Source organism: Cucumis sativus, chromosome 3 (assembly GCF_000004075.3).
Source record: "Cucumis sativus cultivar 9930 chromosome 3, Cucumber_9930_V3, whole genome shotgun sequence".
NCBI lineage: Eukaryota > Viridiplantae > Streptophyta > Magnoliopsida > Cucurbitales > Cucurbitaceae > Cucumis > Cucumis sativus.
In genome coordinates this window covers 12,918,578-12,934,787 of record NC_026657.2, presented here as the reverse complement: position 1 = coordinate 12,934,787, position 16,210 = coordinate 12,918,578, and the positions used below count along the sequence as shown (strand labels likewise).

Sequence of the window (16,210 nt, the reverse complement as noted above, 5' to 3'; positions counted from 1 at the left end):
TGGTCAAAGAAGATAATCTCTGATCCCTAGGCAAATCTCCAATAATTCAAATGATGAAGTCTTTCACCTTTGCAACTAAGAAGTGTTCATTTCATTCAAATGTAGGATAAAAGCGTTTTGTTGAGAATGGTTTTGAAGAACGAAAATTTACCTCTTGTTTGCTCTCTCTACAAAATCCTCACCCCAAGGAACTTCCTTAAAGCAAATTTAACCCCCATTTTCAAGCATTCAATTCAAGTTGGAAAAACAAAATTTTCATAGAGACAATTAATCTGTCTAAGTTTAAATAAACAGTATAAACTATGCTTTATTTAGGTCTATAACAATGTTCTGTACATGGAAAGATATAGGTATGTAAATAACATGTATGAACTGTTATTATGGGACAGCTTTTGTACCAACCCTTGCCAGTTTGTAGTCTCTTCTGGCAGGTGTAAGGAATCGAAACCAACGTTGTCATAGCTGATGCTGCCACTCTTGAATTGCATTCAGAAGAGCATAATTTGGTACAAGATTACAGTGCTCAAGTTTAAGATTTGTCATTGGAGAAGTGTTGTGGCCACTTTTGAACCATCCTCTTATTGCATCAGCTTCGTATGTGAATCCATCTGCAGCAATGAGTGGATCTTTCATAATTTCCTGAATCAATCAAAGGCTTTTCAGTAAGTTTCCCGCTCTATCAGCTCTCTCTCTCTCTTTAAATGTACATTTACAAAACATCCTCAGGAAACCATTTTCGGCTAAACTTTTACCTGAAAAATCGGACATGTAAAATGTGCAGGCACTCGGTGTTTCTTCGAACTCGAACATGATGCTGAGGCAATGGATCTCATTGGCTCCAAAACACACCATAATTCTGAGACAAGGTCAGGCCGTTCCAACTTTTCCTTCTTGCAGCACCTCAATGCCACAAGAGCTAATTGCTCTGCTAGATCATGTGGCCAGTCTCCAGCTGATGAGTCTAAAACGACAACAATGTTGTCATTTTCTATCGCACATTTTACATCTTCTACAATACCCGGAGGTGTTCTGCCAGTTAAAATTCGCAGCAAAATAACACCAATGGAGTAGACGTCTGATTCTGGAGTGAACTTTCCAGTCTCAAGACATTCAGGATCTATATATGGATTATTTTCTTTCGATATATTACACATTGAGGCCGAATTAAAGGCCTTCTCTTCTTGTGGGATCAAACGAGAGATGCCCAGACCACCTAGTTTGGCAATAAAATTGGTATCAAGTAGGATTTTGCTTGGTTTTATATCCCCGTGGACAATGCAAGGGTCGCTGTAATGTAGAAATATAAGGGCTGAGCAGATATCAGCAGCAATGCGAATCCGTGTCTGCCATGGAAGTGGGCAATTGTGATTTTTGCAGGCAAGGTGGTCTTCCAAACTGCCATTTTTTAAATTTTCATACACTATTAACCTAGATTCTGGACATGCTCCAATAATAGAAACCAGGTTGGGATGCCTAACCCTACTCAAGACCTCAACCTGTAACTCAACAATAGAAAACAAAACACGTAGTTAAAAATCTGTTGGCGTATAATCATAAACCAGCAAGCAAGACATGAATGTGAACAACGTGGTGAAAATATTCAACTTACGCTAATCTACTAGTTTTTTAGGTTAGTGGAGACTTAGGCTAAGATATTTAAATCCCTTCAGTGTTGGTTGCTCCTCTTTCATATTAATAGTAGTCCATATATTGGATATGTTGATCTACAAGCATACATGGAATGTGAAACCATGAGGGTAGAGTAAAATAGCACAATTTTCGTTTTTATTTTTATATCAACAATTATTTGGACCAACTTTGCCTATTCTTACTGAGCAATCATCTAACCACACTATATTTGGTTACACAAAAACTCATGGAATATTAAATTTTAAGTAGATGAACAACCATGACTTTAATCCATTCTCTTAAACCCTACATTACTTTCATTGTCAACCACTAGGTTAACACACGGTGGTTTTGAATATTGAATTTATTATAAACTATTCATTTAAACTTTTGAGTTTAGTGATTAGTTGATAATGTCTGGTTAAAATTTTCCTTAAAAATGCCTGCTACAGAGAAGTACAGTATCCAGGTTTATCTTCAAATCACGAAACTAATTAAGAATAATTGTATAGATCAGATGTATTCAATGATAACACATTTCAGAACTGACCATTTCTTTAAGCAATTTACTTTTTAGATTTTTTTTCAGATGAGAATGCTGTGACAGTTGACTTGTTTTATTATTGGCCAAGTTTTACCTCATATTGAAACGCTGATTGGGAATGAGAACCATACGAAGGAAACATTTTTAGAGCAACATCCATGTGACGAAGGAGGCCTTTATAAACACTGCCATGTCTTCCCTCACCAATCTTCCAGGAAGGATCAAAGTTTCTCGTTGCTTCAATTATTTCTACGAAGGAGAACATAGGCATTTCTGCATTGCGATAGCGTGAAGGTTCCCTTTTAACAATATTCTTCAGCTTTCGAAGCTTGTCCATTGCACCTTCACGCTCTATCAGCAATTTATCTCGCTTATCCTTGAAACTTACTAAAAGATCAACAGCTGCAAACATCTTCTTCTCCAGCTCCTCCATATCACACTGGTACTCCGAAGCTTTTCTATCAAGAACCGATTTCTGCTCGTCAACATGTTGTAGTTCTTTTAAAAGCTCAGCACGCTCTTTGTTTATCCGTTCCACTTCCCTTTTCTCTTTCTCTAGAAGTTCTTCCATCTCTTTTCTTTTCTTCACCTCCTCCATACACGAGTTTTCTAATAATTCAGCCTGTAAAATGATAAAAAGAACATCCTTTATTAAAAAGGAAATAAACGAAATTAGCATGCATAACTCCGGAGGAAAATTTCTCAAGTCAATCATAACATTTTTCTAATCATTAAGCTTCCTTATCCATATGCCCTCGTATCAATTGATCTTGCTGATAGTATACTGGAAGAGAGACAGGGTATGTTACAAACTAAGAACGAAGATGTGAAAAACTACTACTTTCTTTCAAAAAAGTTGATATTACCTAAGGAAAAATAAAAAAATACCTTGAATTCAGCACCCACAGCATCTTTCTCTACCCAAGCCTTCACTCCCTCAAAGTCTTTTATGGATTTAACATTCATCGAGGCTTCTTGCAAACCACTCTGGCTAACTGGATGTCCCTCTTTTACTCCCTAAGAAATTCATGATTCACCAGTTATGTTTAAGTACTGAACAACGTTAAACGATAGTTGAATGCCACACTTCTGATATGAATAAAAATGTATCGAGTTTCTAGTCCATGCAAAATGAAATATGGTGAAACCCATTACATGTAGAATCTATTTTCCTTGGAACCGAAGGGCGATGGTGGTAGGTATTGGATGTTTGGAGAGATATATAGGTACTACATCCAAGCCTCTACGTTAAAATTTTAACAACTTCAACCCTTTATTCTCTTTCAAAAGTGGCCTCATGATAGGTGAAATCTTTCGCTGATCAGTGGGGTTGGGCCACCAGCAAATAATGGATGGAGTGAACACCAAAACACCCAATTTTACTAAAAATACAAGGCATTCACCTTTTAAATGTATAGGTATTGAAAGTAGAGATATAGAACAAACATAAATTTATGTGAAAACCCTAGACAAGGAGAAATGCTAATATTTCTTATTATAAAAAATTAGGACAAAAGAAATTTCAACTATCCTTGGGGTTTCAACATGACCCAACCTACTATTTCTAACAAAATGTTCCCCATAATCACATGAAAAGTAACTGAAACCATAAGTGAAGACATTTTCAAACTTGTGATATATATATGTATATATACATATATATTAAAAAACCGAGCATTCAACAAAAAAAATAAAAGAAAACACAAAGGAATACCAAAAAATAAAAATAAATAAATAAACACAAACGGAGTCCACGACAAACTAAAAGAAACACCAATCCAAAAGTACTACACCAAGCTGAAAATTACAAAATTTCTGATAAATGGAGACTCAGAAAGACACATTATAAACCTTAAAGAATTACATTTGTTGAAGGAATGTTTTTGTTCACCTCATTCTTTAACAATAGCGTTGTCCTTGAAGTGCCCAGGTTTCCATTATTGGAAAGTTTTTGATCCACCAAACCTTGATATCTAAACCTGCTTATCCTATCACCCGCACACTCCTTTTCTTGAGCATCTGCAAAGTTCTGCAACAAATTTAATTCTGCTGTCCTCTTTGTGGAAACCAATACAGCTCAAGGAGAAATACTTAGAATATCCGATGTCAGGCGAATAAAGACTGGATATGTGAGATACCTTACAAGTTACAGATTCTGGTCTCAGATGGTTGGTATAGTTGATTCCTATTTCCGAATTTTTTAATCTTCCCATTCTGGCCTCCCTGTTTGAATAGGAATTTTACTTAGGTAATGATGAACAAATAACACATGCAGCCAATTGAAGAAAGAGTAAAAACAAAAAAAATAATTGTTATTTCAACCCCAGAAGGAATCTGAGATGTAGAGAACCTGTAAAAGTTAAAACACCGTGTAGAAATATGAAAGCTCTGTCAATAATCTAAATTAAATGAAAAGAAAATTGTGTTATATAAGACACCTTGCTTCAGAGAAAATGAGAAACCAACCGGCTATGAAAAAATAGCATTCAAAGTAGGTAGCATGATGGAGCCAGTGGCGGTTGGAAAAAAGTTTTGACATTTTTTTAAAATATCAGTCATCACAAGTAGCCCAATGGATAAAACATCAAGCATAAAGATCATCATCCATCCTTGAAATCAAAGCCAATCAAATTCTGGAATATAAAAAATACCTTGAGTATATAAGGCGCCCTCTGCAGACAAACCATATGTGGCAACATATTGGTGCTTGCTGGGATACATAGAAAGCTTTCTTGGACTTCAACCCGGTGGACCTCCTAATAATACAATTGAGAAAGGAAATCAAACGCTTGTGAAGTGAACAATACAAATTGTCACACTTGGAAGTAAAAAATAAACTCCCCATACCAAATGCCAAAGAAGAAGAAAAGAATAGCAGATATCAAACAGTAATTACAATTACATTTTAGTCTGAACAGCCCCCACATCTTTTATCTTTTATCTTTTATCTTATATATATATATAGTGTGTGTGTGTGTGCGTGTGAGAGGGATTTAGATTCCAAAATGTAAAAATAAAAACTATACATTTCTCTGAAGTGTATTGTGTGCAATGCATGAATACATTGTCATTTGAAAGAAATATAATGACTTCCTTGATGAATAAAAGTATACACATTTTATATTTATTAAAAGCATGCAATTCCATGTAAGGTAAGCATTTTTCATCCTAGTTAGGCTTTTTGAGACATAAATAAATAGATCTTGCAGGTCTACCTAAGTATAGTTCAACTAGTTTAGCATATTGTCCTCAACTAAAAGGTTGGACGTTCGAATCTCCCGCTGCTCGTTGTTGAGCTAAGAAGTAAATAGATCTCGCAGACAACATCCAAACAGTACCAAGCCTATGTAGCCAATAAACAATAGCAAAAAAGCAAAAAAGTAAATAGGTCTCCCAGAAAGCTCATAATGACGGTAAATGATGCATACTTCATATTGTATCCTTCCGTGTCTAAGCCCATGACTAGCCATTTAATACTGTACTGAGAAATAATTTCAACAATCCCTCTCTCAACGTTGTTCGTCTCAATCCATACTTTTTGGGCTTGTACCTACAAATTAAGAAAATTTACAGATTTTATAATAACCAAGAAAAATATTTTCATTGGTTAATATGAAAAGTACAAAGTTTTCATACAGCCGATACATTGACAATAACATTCTATTGCAACCAAACATTATCAAACCAAAATATCATGGTACATTAGTCTTTATAATAATTAAATTTATCTTCTTATAAAAAGAATTATCTTTAGTTAATAAGGGAATTGAAATGATACCCCCAATTTGGCAAGTATGAGAACATATTGATTAAGAAGTTCAAAAGGCTTTTGCCTTTCTAGTTCCTCAAATGCCTGCGCTACATGTTCTTTTAGTGTATAGGAAGATGGCTCTTCATTTTCTGCATGCAAGGATAACATTTATAAGACCACTTATGATACATGAGTTAAGTCACTACAAACTCCTCTTACCAATCAGATAACGTTAGAGAAAAGCAAAAGGAACTTGTCAATTACTTGAAACAAATAAAAAACAATGTCATGTACATAATGTACATTGTATTAAATTTTAAGTATATATATGTTAAAAGCGGTAAAGAAAATGAACACCGAGTTACGTAGAAACCCAAATACCGGAATAAAAACCACAATCTGTGATGTAAATCAAAGTAGAATTATTTCTCAAAATGAACTTTCTGCCTCTAATGGCTAAGAGAAGGGGTATTTATTAAGAATGTGTAAGTAGTTACAAGTAGTTGATATAACTGTTTTTATGTAAACAGTTTTAACAGTTAACAGTTTAAACAATTAAACTGTTTTACTAACTATCTACAGCTGTTAGTTAACAGTTTAAACAATTAAACTGTTTTACTAACTATTCTATATTACATCATTCCACTCCCCTAGCATCAAACTCATCCTGAGTTTGTCATGAAAGTTGAAATCCATCCGGTGCAGTGGAGTATGACCAAACCAACCTCCTACATTTTGGACAAAAATATTGTTATCGAAGGGATAAAATCGAGACAAAAATCAAATATGGCCACTAAAAGATGAATCTCTCCATCGGCCATAAACCCAAAAAAGACGTTCCCTTCAATCTCATTTAAAGCCGTCTTCAAAGAATCAATTTCAAAAGAATAAACTTTTGAAGAAAATCCTTCCAGAATCACATTTTCTTTATTATTCGCTTCAAGTTCTTTGACGGTTTGAAAATTCATTTCCACCTCAACCAATGTGTCGTTGATCTTTTACTCGGTGTTTGATACTTCTTTTTCATCTTCTTTGTTGGATTTTTCTTCACTTGTGACCACTTCCAAGTTAACATTTTCAAATTCTTGTTCTTCAATTTTATCTTCGTGATTTTCTATTTGAAAATTTTCCAACCGTGATTTCTTTGTCTTCTCTTCTACATATGAAACCAATTTGTTCTTGGACTCTTGCAAATATATTGATGGTTGATCTACATGTTGAGTCTTTTTCTCCAATGAAGGATGATTTCTAGGAAAATTAGTTTGATTGGATCGTTGGGCCATTTTTTGATATTGCCCCTTTCTTATTTTGTCCCAAACTGTTTTAGAAACATTATCGAAGCCACTAGAATCATTTTTCCAATTTGGGTGATGATAGGTTCTTTGAGAAAATCGAACATGGCCAAAATTTGAATTTTGAAATTCTTCTTCCGAATCACTTGAATCAGAATTCCAGCATTGTTTATGGAAGTACAATTGATTTTCTTGTTTATACCAACTGCTGGTTTTTTTTTCCTACTATCAGCATGTGGCTAAAACCTTCTGTTATGATCATTTAGTGTCCTTTCTTGCCATTCATCATCAATAGAACTCCAATCTTGAAGTTCTTGGTTGTAATCTTGGTTTCTTGGAAGAGGTTCTTGATAATCTTGGACTGGTCTCCTTCTTTCTTGAGCCCCAAATCTTCTTTCTCGATGATTTTGTTCAGCACTATGAATTCCAGTACCACGGACGTCACGCTGATTATTAAAGTTCTTCTGATTTCCTCTTGCTCGCCAGCCTCTTCTGTCGTCAAAATTGTGGCTGTTTGCTGCATTTGCTTCTAGCCGTGGTGGTGCCGGTAGTTCATCCATCCTCCTATTCAGTAGTTCAAAGTTATCCATCACTCTGTCGATCTTTCTATGTAGATCTCCCAAAGATTCCTCAACGGCCAGCAAGCGAACCGTTGATGTCCTTGGAAAGAGGGCGGCGATCTCCTCCACCTCTTCTTGCTCACGGTTGTCCCCCGCGGCGGGGATTCTTCTCCGGTCAGCCATCCGTCCGAGGATCGGGGCTGCTCTGATACCACTTGATGTAAATCAAAGTAGAATTATTTCTCAAAATGAATTCTCTGCCTCTAATGGCTAAGAGAAGGGGTATTTATTAAGAATGTGTAAGTAGTTACAAGTAGTTGATATAACTGTTTTTATGAAACAATTTTAACAGCTAACAGTTTAAACAATTAAACTGTTTTACTAACTATCTACAGCTGTTAGTTAACAGTTTAAACAATTAAATTGTTTTACTAACTATTCTATATTACATCAATCTGACTTTCTTATTAATTTCTCTTATTTAAAAAGATTCAAAGGGAAAAACAAATAGACAACAAGCCTATGATAAAAAAGGAAAAAAAATTAGGGTAAATCCTTCTTTGAGTCAAACCTACTAATTCTAACACTCCCCTTCAAGTTGGGACGTAGATATCAATAAGACTCAACTTGCTAACACGTGAGTAAAAGCTTTTCCAGAGAAGCCCCTTGGTGAGAACATCAGCAATCGTTGGCTCGAGGGGATGTAAGGAATGAATATACTACCGCTAGAATTTGTATATATGGAAAACTTACCATAAATATTTCTTTTCCTTTTCTTCTTTGCTCTTTACATCCTATTTAAGTTCCCTCATTTGTACCTTTGTTATCATCAGAAAAATAAGGGTGAATAATTGGGTTGGTTTATATGGCTATAAGGGGAAGGAAACCCGATGTTGTTTGGCCCAAATACACACATCACAAGATAATGAAGAGACACCAATTTTAGAAAAGAGATGAGATAATAAATACTTAATATATTTAAAGTTTAGGTGGCCCAACCGAAAATGCTACAGCATACAATCTTGTTCAAAAATAGTAAAGTACGAAAACAATAAACTAATCCTAGAGCTACTACTAACGAAGGTATCATCGTCAAGGAGATAGAGTCCCCTGCTATGCCGAGTAATGCCAATCATCCTTCCCAAGCTCAAGTCTTGAAAAGAAACAAAATCGAATAAAAAAGTAGCTTTGCAGTTCAGCTCACAAGTGATCATGCTTATAGATAGCAAATTATAGGACATCTTAGGCACATGCAACACATTCTAAAGGGATAGCCCTTCAAAGGGAAAAAATTGTCATTCCCAGCAATTGGAGCTAAAGAACCATCAGTTGTTATGATCTTGTCATTACCAGCACAGAGAATATAAGGAACAAAATTCTCAAAAGAACCTGTCAAGTGATCTATAGCTCCTAAGTCTAGGATCCGGAGATTCTTCCAATCAACACTAATAAGCTAAGGAACTAAGGCATACTTGACTGAGCAATGGCTCCTAGAGTGAAGGGTGGACTAGGACCTTTCTTGTTTACAGTAAGGCCAGATGGTTCAGAGGTTCCAACAGACTTACTCATACAAGCATGCCCTGAATTTTGTTTATCATTTGAGGAATGTTTCTTACCTCCTGGTGGACGACCATGAAGTTTCCAATTGATCCTTAGTGTGCCACTGTTTCTTGCAATGCTCACAAATAGGGATCAGTTTTTTGTTGTTTTTCTAACGATCATGGGTCAAAGATCTAGCAATGAAGGCAGCGAAGGCAGCGAAGGCAGTAATAGGAGTAGTTAGAACACTCATAGCATTTGCACGATCTTCTTCAAGACGGACTTCATGACACACTTCCATTAAGGAGGAAAGGGGTCTCTGGCCAAGTATACGTATACAAACAATGTCAAACTTGGGATTGAGATTGGTAAGGAAGTCATAGATCTTATCAGCTTCATCAAGTCTGGCATACTGTATGTCATCATTCGAAGTATCCCAAACTGTTTCTCCGCACAAGTCCATCTCTTCCTAAAGTAGAGAGAGTTTATTGAAGTAGAAGGTTTCTTTCAGAGTTCCTTGCTTGAAATCATGGACTTGTTTCCTCAGTGTATACACTAAATAAGAGAGTTCTCCCCTCACCAGAGACATTCTTGGGCATCATCGGGTGGGGACCAAAGAGTCTTCCTTGTCAAAGAAACTAAATTGATGACGTCCCTCAAGAAACATTTTTACCGATTGAGACCAGGAAAAGTAGTTCTGACCGTTTAGCTTCTCCCCTAGAAAAACACCTGTAGATGGTGCCAGAGAACTAGTTATATAGTTTGAGGACAAAGTAGGGAGCAAAGTTACAGGGTTTTTGGAATACATTGGCAAGTCAGTTGGTCTGAATTGTGCGAAAGATCCAACAACTTTCAACCCTGATTTATTATCAAGTTGATCAATCACGGTACCACGGATGTGTGGCTGCTGTGAAGAATCAAAGGGCAGCGGCATGTGAAACGATGGCAGTCCGTAAATCGAGGACGTGGCGGCGTGTGGACATGCTGCAACTGGACTAGGAAAAATAAGTGGGAGTAAGTCGGTTGAACGGCGGAGGAGTTGGACGCAGCGCATGGGTACGCGCTTGGTGTCACAATCGTAACGTTTCAACCTCGAGGGGACGATTGTGCGGCACTTGTTCTAACTCACGAACAAGTCAGCCGATCAAAATCCAAGAGTTGTGGGTAACGTCGATGTATGTCGTAACCTTCCTTTGCGTTTTAGGAAAATTTTATTTATAAAACGCGGGAAAGAAAGAAATACATTGAAATAGACGTTACAATAAGCATTAAAGACTGTCAGTTGCAAGGAAAAAGAGTTGCTTGCAAAGAGTACAACTAATGCTTGGGCGGGGATTCAACTGGTATGCCTCCCCTATAGTACATTTTGAACATTTTCTTCTCTGGCAGACTTGCATATGAAAATGCCGAAACGTCACACCCAAGCTTTATGACCTAGAATGGAAAGCAAACACCTAAACTAGTTATGCAAAGTAAAGATGGGATAAACTGGGGGTAATCGGAGCATATAACCAAAGGTAAACACACTTTGGAAAAATATGTCCGTGACACTTGGCAGCTGCAGCATGTGCATGGATAGCTGTGGCGCATGCGACTGGTTTCCTCCGCTAGGCTACGCGGATGACTACGAGGCTGAGCCCATTGTGATCGCCAGCGTCTTCTGATGGTGGTGGAGCAGGTTTTCCATGGCAGTGGCTGTCTAGTCGATCTCTGTTTGGGTTTCATCTGTAATCTTGTCTAAGGTTTTGTCTCTACCTTGATCTGATACCATGTTAAAAGCAGTAAAGAAAATAGACATAGAGTTATGTGGAAACCTGAGTACTAGAAGAAAAACCACCATCTGACTTTCTTATTAATTTCTCATATTAACAAAAGATAGAAAGGGAAAAACAACAAGCATATGATAAAAAAGGAAAAGAAATTAGGGTATATCCTACCTTGGGCCGAGCCCACTAATTCTAACAATATACAGTCAGAAAGTGTAAGTTTTGATGTAAATTTTAATACTTGAATGGCAGTGGCCAACTGTTAAAACCCCTTCTGTTTACTGTTCTTTGTATTTTAAGGAATATAATTGTCTTGCACAGCTATCTCTCAGACTCAGAGAAATAAGGAGTCCATTAAATAATTTCTCAGCTTCATACAAAGAAAACTAGAAACCAAAAAAGAAAATTGTCTAATGCAACCTCAGAACCTCATATTCAAAACTCACAATTTTCATATAGTGCATATTTGTGGTGTTGCATTTATTTACTTTGTTTTTATTCATGTTACTAACCCAGTCATTACAAATAAGCTGAATTACAAGAAATATGCTTCAAATTTGTTAAAATTTGTACTTTGTTTCAAAAATACACATGAACATCAGAAAGTTTAAATTATTCTTTTCAACTTTCAAACAGTTAAAAAAATACCTTGCTTTTAGTTTTGGATGGAAACCATCAGTCCTAGTTTCAAAATTACCCCTCAAGTTCTAAAGTTCCATTAATACCATTAAAAAAAAAAATTTATATAAAAAAGAAAACTTTCTGCTAGTATATGGATGGAAATCATTCGTACTGCATTTAGAAAGTTGCATTAATACCCTTTACCTTCAAAAACAATTTTAAAAAGCTTTTCCTGCTAGTATATGAACAGAAATATTTAAGTCTTAAAGTCCCTCAGTGATTCTATTATTTTCCTTTTAGTCTTGCTATAACCTAAATATTTTGATCGAATGGGGTAGTTTTAGAGATTGTGGAATAGAATAAAGGGAATGGGAGGGTACTGAAGAAGAGAGGGGAGAGGGGGGAATAGAGAAGTGTTATGCTATAGATTGAAGCAAGGAAGAGAGACGTAATAAGCGTAGAATCATAGATAAAAGTTAAAACAATTTCAGTCCCTACAATAGTAAGGGCATAAAAATGAAAGTTAAGGATATTAATGCAACTTTCAAAAGTTAAAAGGATATCCTTGAACTTTATTTGAAAATTTGTGTTGATGAAACTTCAAGGGTATTTTGAAAACAAAGTGCTAATGGTATTGGTGTTCATCCAAACTAACAATGGTGTTTTTTAAAACTTTTTTGAAAATAGAAGGGTATTGTTGGAACTTATGAAAATATAGGTGCATTTTTTAAACAAAAAACAAAGCTCAGGAGTATTTTCTACACTTTACCTTGTAAATATAAAATATTTTCTGGCACAAAATATAACCAACAAATTCTAAAGGATGGAGAACTCTTAGGTTTCTGCCTTAATAAATATCATTAGCATCCGTACTATATCCTACAAACGAATAATGAAAAAATCTTCCTTACACTTTGTACTAGCACTAAACTTGATTCATAAATTTCTTCAACAAAATCTGGGAAACTTTAACAGAATGCCATACAGTAGACGAACCCCTTTCATCAAATTTCATACATGTCATATTTTTAATAATTCAATTTTTTCCTCTTTTGAGTAAGAAACAAACTACCAAAGTAAGATGCCAAAAAGAGTTACCTACCAGAGCTTAAAGGAGCCGAAATGCCATTGTGCAGGCACTACCTCAACTAGCCCAGCAAGAAAACTCAACCCTCAAATCAATGAACATTGGTCACCGTAAAAGCTAATGCAGATGGAAACCCAAAACGAAAAGGGGACTGCAGTACATCCAAATACTAACCATTCCATAACCAGATATAATTTCAGCTCACCTAAATACTACCGCTCTAAGCACCTCAACTAATTAAATGGCCGGTAACTACAAGAAATTGAAGATATAGCTATTAGTTCAAGAAAATCCAATCAGCCAATCTTGAAGAATCCTACTTTTGATTATACAGTAGATTTCACCGAACTGTCAGCTAGCTTTAATAAAGAGTTATTTCTAGAAGGATCAGTCAGCAGAGACAGAAAAAATCTCTACAAAACGGATTCGCAACTAATTCTACCCATTGACTAAGAGCATACACTTCAAAAGCAGTAGATTGTAGCAAATGAAATACTGAACTCACTGGGAGGAAGGTGATGAACGTGAAGCAGACAGAAACTCTTGCCGGCGAAGTTCTGGACAGCCCAAATGAGAGTAGCTTTGGCATCGTCAACATCGGTGCCCACCGCAACGAATATAGTGTCTTCAACATCGAATTGGAACGGTAGTCCAATCTCAACGGCAGAGCCCATTTGTAGGAAGCTACGAATTAGAAGAACAAAAATGGAATTCCAACATCTTCTTCTCAGAAGTTCACTGTATGATTGAAATTTGGTCGGTATTGGACGTGCCAGTGGCGGAATTAGCTATAGACGAGTCTCGTCTCGACGGATTCCAAAGTCGCACCGACTCAGCTACATGCTACTTTCCTACCTTAGAATTTTGACATAGGTTCCTTACTACTTAAGTTGGCCCGTTTTTTTTTTCTTTTTCTTCCGATTTAATTTACACCATAATGCCAATAAGTTGCCAATTTACAATTTAAAAAATCCCTTTGGAATTAATTATAATTGTAATAGCATAATGCATATGTAAAGTATTTCAATTACTTTTGACATCTCCAAAACTAAAATTAATTTTAACTTGAAAAGAAATTAACTTTGTGTACAATCATTCCAATCTTCAGTCCATTTCATGCCTAATCGCTTTTCGTTTTGCTCTTCAATTTTTTGCTAATTGGGCAATGCCCACATCAGCTCTCAAATAATGTTGATGAATAATTTGGGACAACAGAAGTTCATTGAGGAATGAATTGAAGAAAACAAAATTGACTTCTATTAGTAATAAATGCTTTCAAAATTCTTTTATCTACCACCCTAAAATTAGTCCAAGTTCAAGCGATGATTCAACATAGACGTAAGTCTAGAGGTTTTAAAACTATGAAATTAAGTTCATTCGAGAAATCCTGCAATGGCTCAATAAATCCCTATACAAAAACTAGTGGTTGTCTGAGGCTAAATAAATGATGCAATTCTTCCAGATAATGGCAAATGTATCAAAGGAGATACAAATGACCTGTAAGGTTCTATCAAGGAAAAAAGACTTGTAGAAATTTAAATTTAAGTTCTAATAGCATCACAATTCATCTAAGGTAATGTTCAAAAATCCACTGAATATCATTCTGGATAACAAAAAATAACAAAATCTAGAACATGTCCCTAACAATATGGGAATTAGAAGCTCCATTTAACCCACACTAGTTTCATTTTTTCTTCTCGGCACCTCCACCAGCTCTGTATCAAAAATATATTCAAAGGAAAAGGTTTTAGTATACAGCTTGAAACGTAATTACAATGTATATTAACACTGACAGGATAAATTCAAACATAATGAGGAAAATTCAAGGCCGTCTAAAAATTACCTCATCTTGCGGAGTACGCTGGACATCTCTTCTCTCTTCTTCTTGGCTCTCTTGTGAGTTCCCAACTTTCTCTTGGCCACTTTAAGTGCCCTCTTGTCCTTTCCAACTTTAAGAAGCTCAGTGATTCTCTTCTCGTACGGGGCAAAGCCAGCAACTTCACGAATCAAACTCCTCACAAAGAGAACTCTTTTGCTACTTTTCTATGGTAACAATCAAAATTAAAGCAAACATTAATCATTAGTGACAATTAATTCTATCCACCAATAGCTAATATCTCCAAAAGAAACCAATAATCCAAAACAAAAGAAGTTCAAATTACTTTTAAATCCTGTGATTTGAAATCATAGTTGAAATGAATGTATTTAAAATCTCAGTTCAGATGGTAACTGAAAATGATAAAAAAGTAAGGAATTTACGGGTTAACTCTCTAATTTACTTTTAGATCCTATGAAATCCGGTAAAACTTGAACCCTTAGGGTAAGAAAGTTTTTAAATAAAAATAGGATTTGAAATCACTTCAGATTTTAAAACTCACTTGATCATAAGGTTCCAACCAGGCAAACAAACTTTCAATCATTCTACATGCTAGCTTTAGAGCTTCTGTAGAGTATTAATTTGAGTTCATATCACATAGGATAATTATTAAAAATGTCGTTTCAAATCGCCCCTCTCAAGTTTCATCATGCACCAGGCAAACCCGTTTCATCCACCACTAAAGTCCCACGTAAGAGAATTGATGAACAGAATCACTCGATAAAAATTTAAACACAGAGTAGTTCAGAACCTCTGTGATTATCAAATGTCACTATAGATTAACAAAACACAAAATCGACTTACTCCTTTACGATCTGAGGGGCGGGGAGCCAACTCTTTCTTGGTAACTATGTGTCCTTTGTTAAGTCCCACAAAGAGACCAGTATTCGGCTGCTTCGGAGCCATTGCCTATTCAAAAAGTAGATAATCTATAAGACAAGAAAAAACCAATACACAGCGAACCAGAAGCTCAAATATACTTAAAAGAGAACAAAAAACTTGACGGACTTTTCACCCGGACAAAACAATTGAGAATTACTCATAGTCATTTGATCCAGAGAAAATAATAGTGCATTTCACTAGAAAGTTATAGCATCTTGGCCATTAAACTTCAGTAAGACAGCATTCTAAGAAGATTTCGATTACAGAAACAGACACTAGAACTGAACAAGAATAAATGAATTTGATTTTCAAGGATAAACTCAATATAGAAGAGTCCAAATCTAGGGTAGATAAACGATCTGGTAAAATTTTCAGCTGAATTATTGGGCATGGGAGAAGGAAAGAATAAGAAAGGAAAAACATGCAGTAGGGTTGGTGGACGTACCTTCTCGTATGGAGCTAAACCAAGTGATCGGAGGCGAGGGAAGCGAAATGTTAGGGTTAGGAGAGCATTCTTTTATAAGAAAGAGTGAAGGGTTTCTAATTTTGGGCTTCCATCCGGTAAATGTTATTGGGCCTTTTCTCTGTAAATGTTATTGGGCTTATTTTGGTAAGTAGAAAATTCAGCCCAGGAGGGAAGTTAAAGCCCAAATTGAAAAAGAA

At 35.8% G+C, this 16,210-nt stretch overlaps 2 protein-coding genes across 4 annotated transcripts; both read right to left on the bottom strand.

The window, feature by feature from the left end:
* Positions 1 to 196: 196 nt before the first annotated feature.
* On the bottom strand, positions 197 to 13,824 carry LOC101211339 (U-box domain-containing protein 32). 3 transcript variants are annotated; one of them, XM_031882397.1, is made up of 10 exons: positions 13,295 to 13,824; positions 5,952 to 6,073; positions 5,602 to 5,723; positions 4,825 to 4,929; positions 4,317 to 4,396; positions 4,065 to 4,192; positions 3,062 to 3,190; positions 2,268 to 2,795; positions 753 to 1,496; positions 197 to 639 (listed from the first exon to the last, which is right to left on the bottom strand). In XM_031882397.1, the coding sequence occupies exons 1-10, from the start codon at positions 13,461 to 13,463 to the stop codon at positions 457 to 459; spliced, it is 2,310 nt and encodes a 769-aa protein (XP_031738257.1). In that variant the 5' UTR covers positions 13,464 to 13,824; the 3' UTR covers positions 197 to 456. The 3 variants fall into 3 exon arrangements, with proteins under 3 accessions (XP_031738257.1, XP_011651168.1, XP_031738258.1); XM_011652866.2 differs by having other exon boundaries at positions 4,065 to 4,202; positions 4,312 to 4,396; positions 13,295 to 13,822; XM_031882398.1 differs by lacking the exon at positions 5,952 to 6,073 and having other exon boundaries at positions 4,065 to 4,202; positions 4,312 to 4,396; positions 13,295 to 13,425.
* A 402-nt stretch (positions 13,825 to 14,226) lies between these two features.
* Positions 14,227 to 16,115, bottom strand: LOC101215199 (60S ribosomal protein L36-2). The gene is made up of 4 exons (XM_004140723.3): positions 15,993 to 16,115; positions 15,470 to 15,574; positions 14,633 to 14,832; positions 14,227 to 14,504 (listed from the first exon to the last, which is right to left on the bottom strand). The coding sequence occupies exons 2-4, from the start codon at positions 15,569 to 15,571 to the stop codon at positions 14,474 to 14,476; spliced, it is 333 nt and encodes a 110-aa protein (XP_004140771.1). The 5' UTR covers positions 15,572 to 15,574; positions 15,993 to 16,115; the 3' UTR covers positions 14,227 to 14,473.
* Between the last annotated feature and the right edge of the window lie 95 nt (positions 16,116 to 16,210).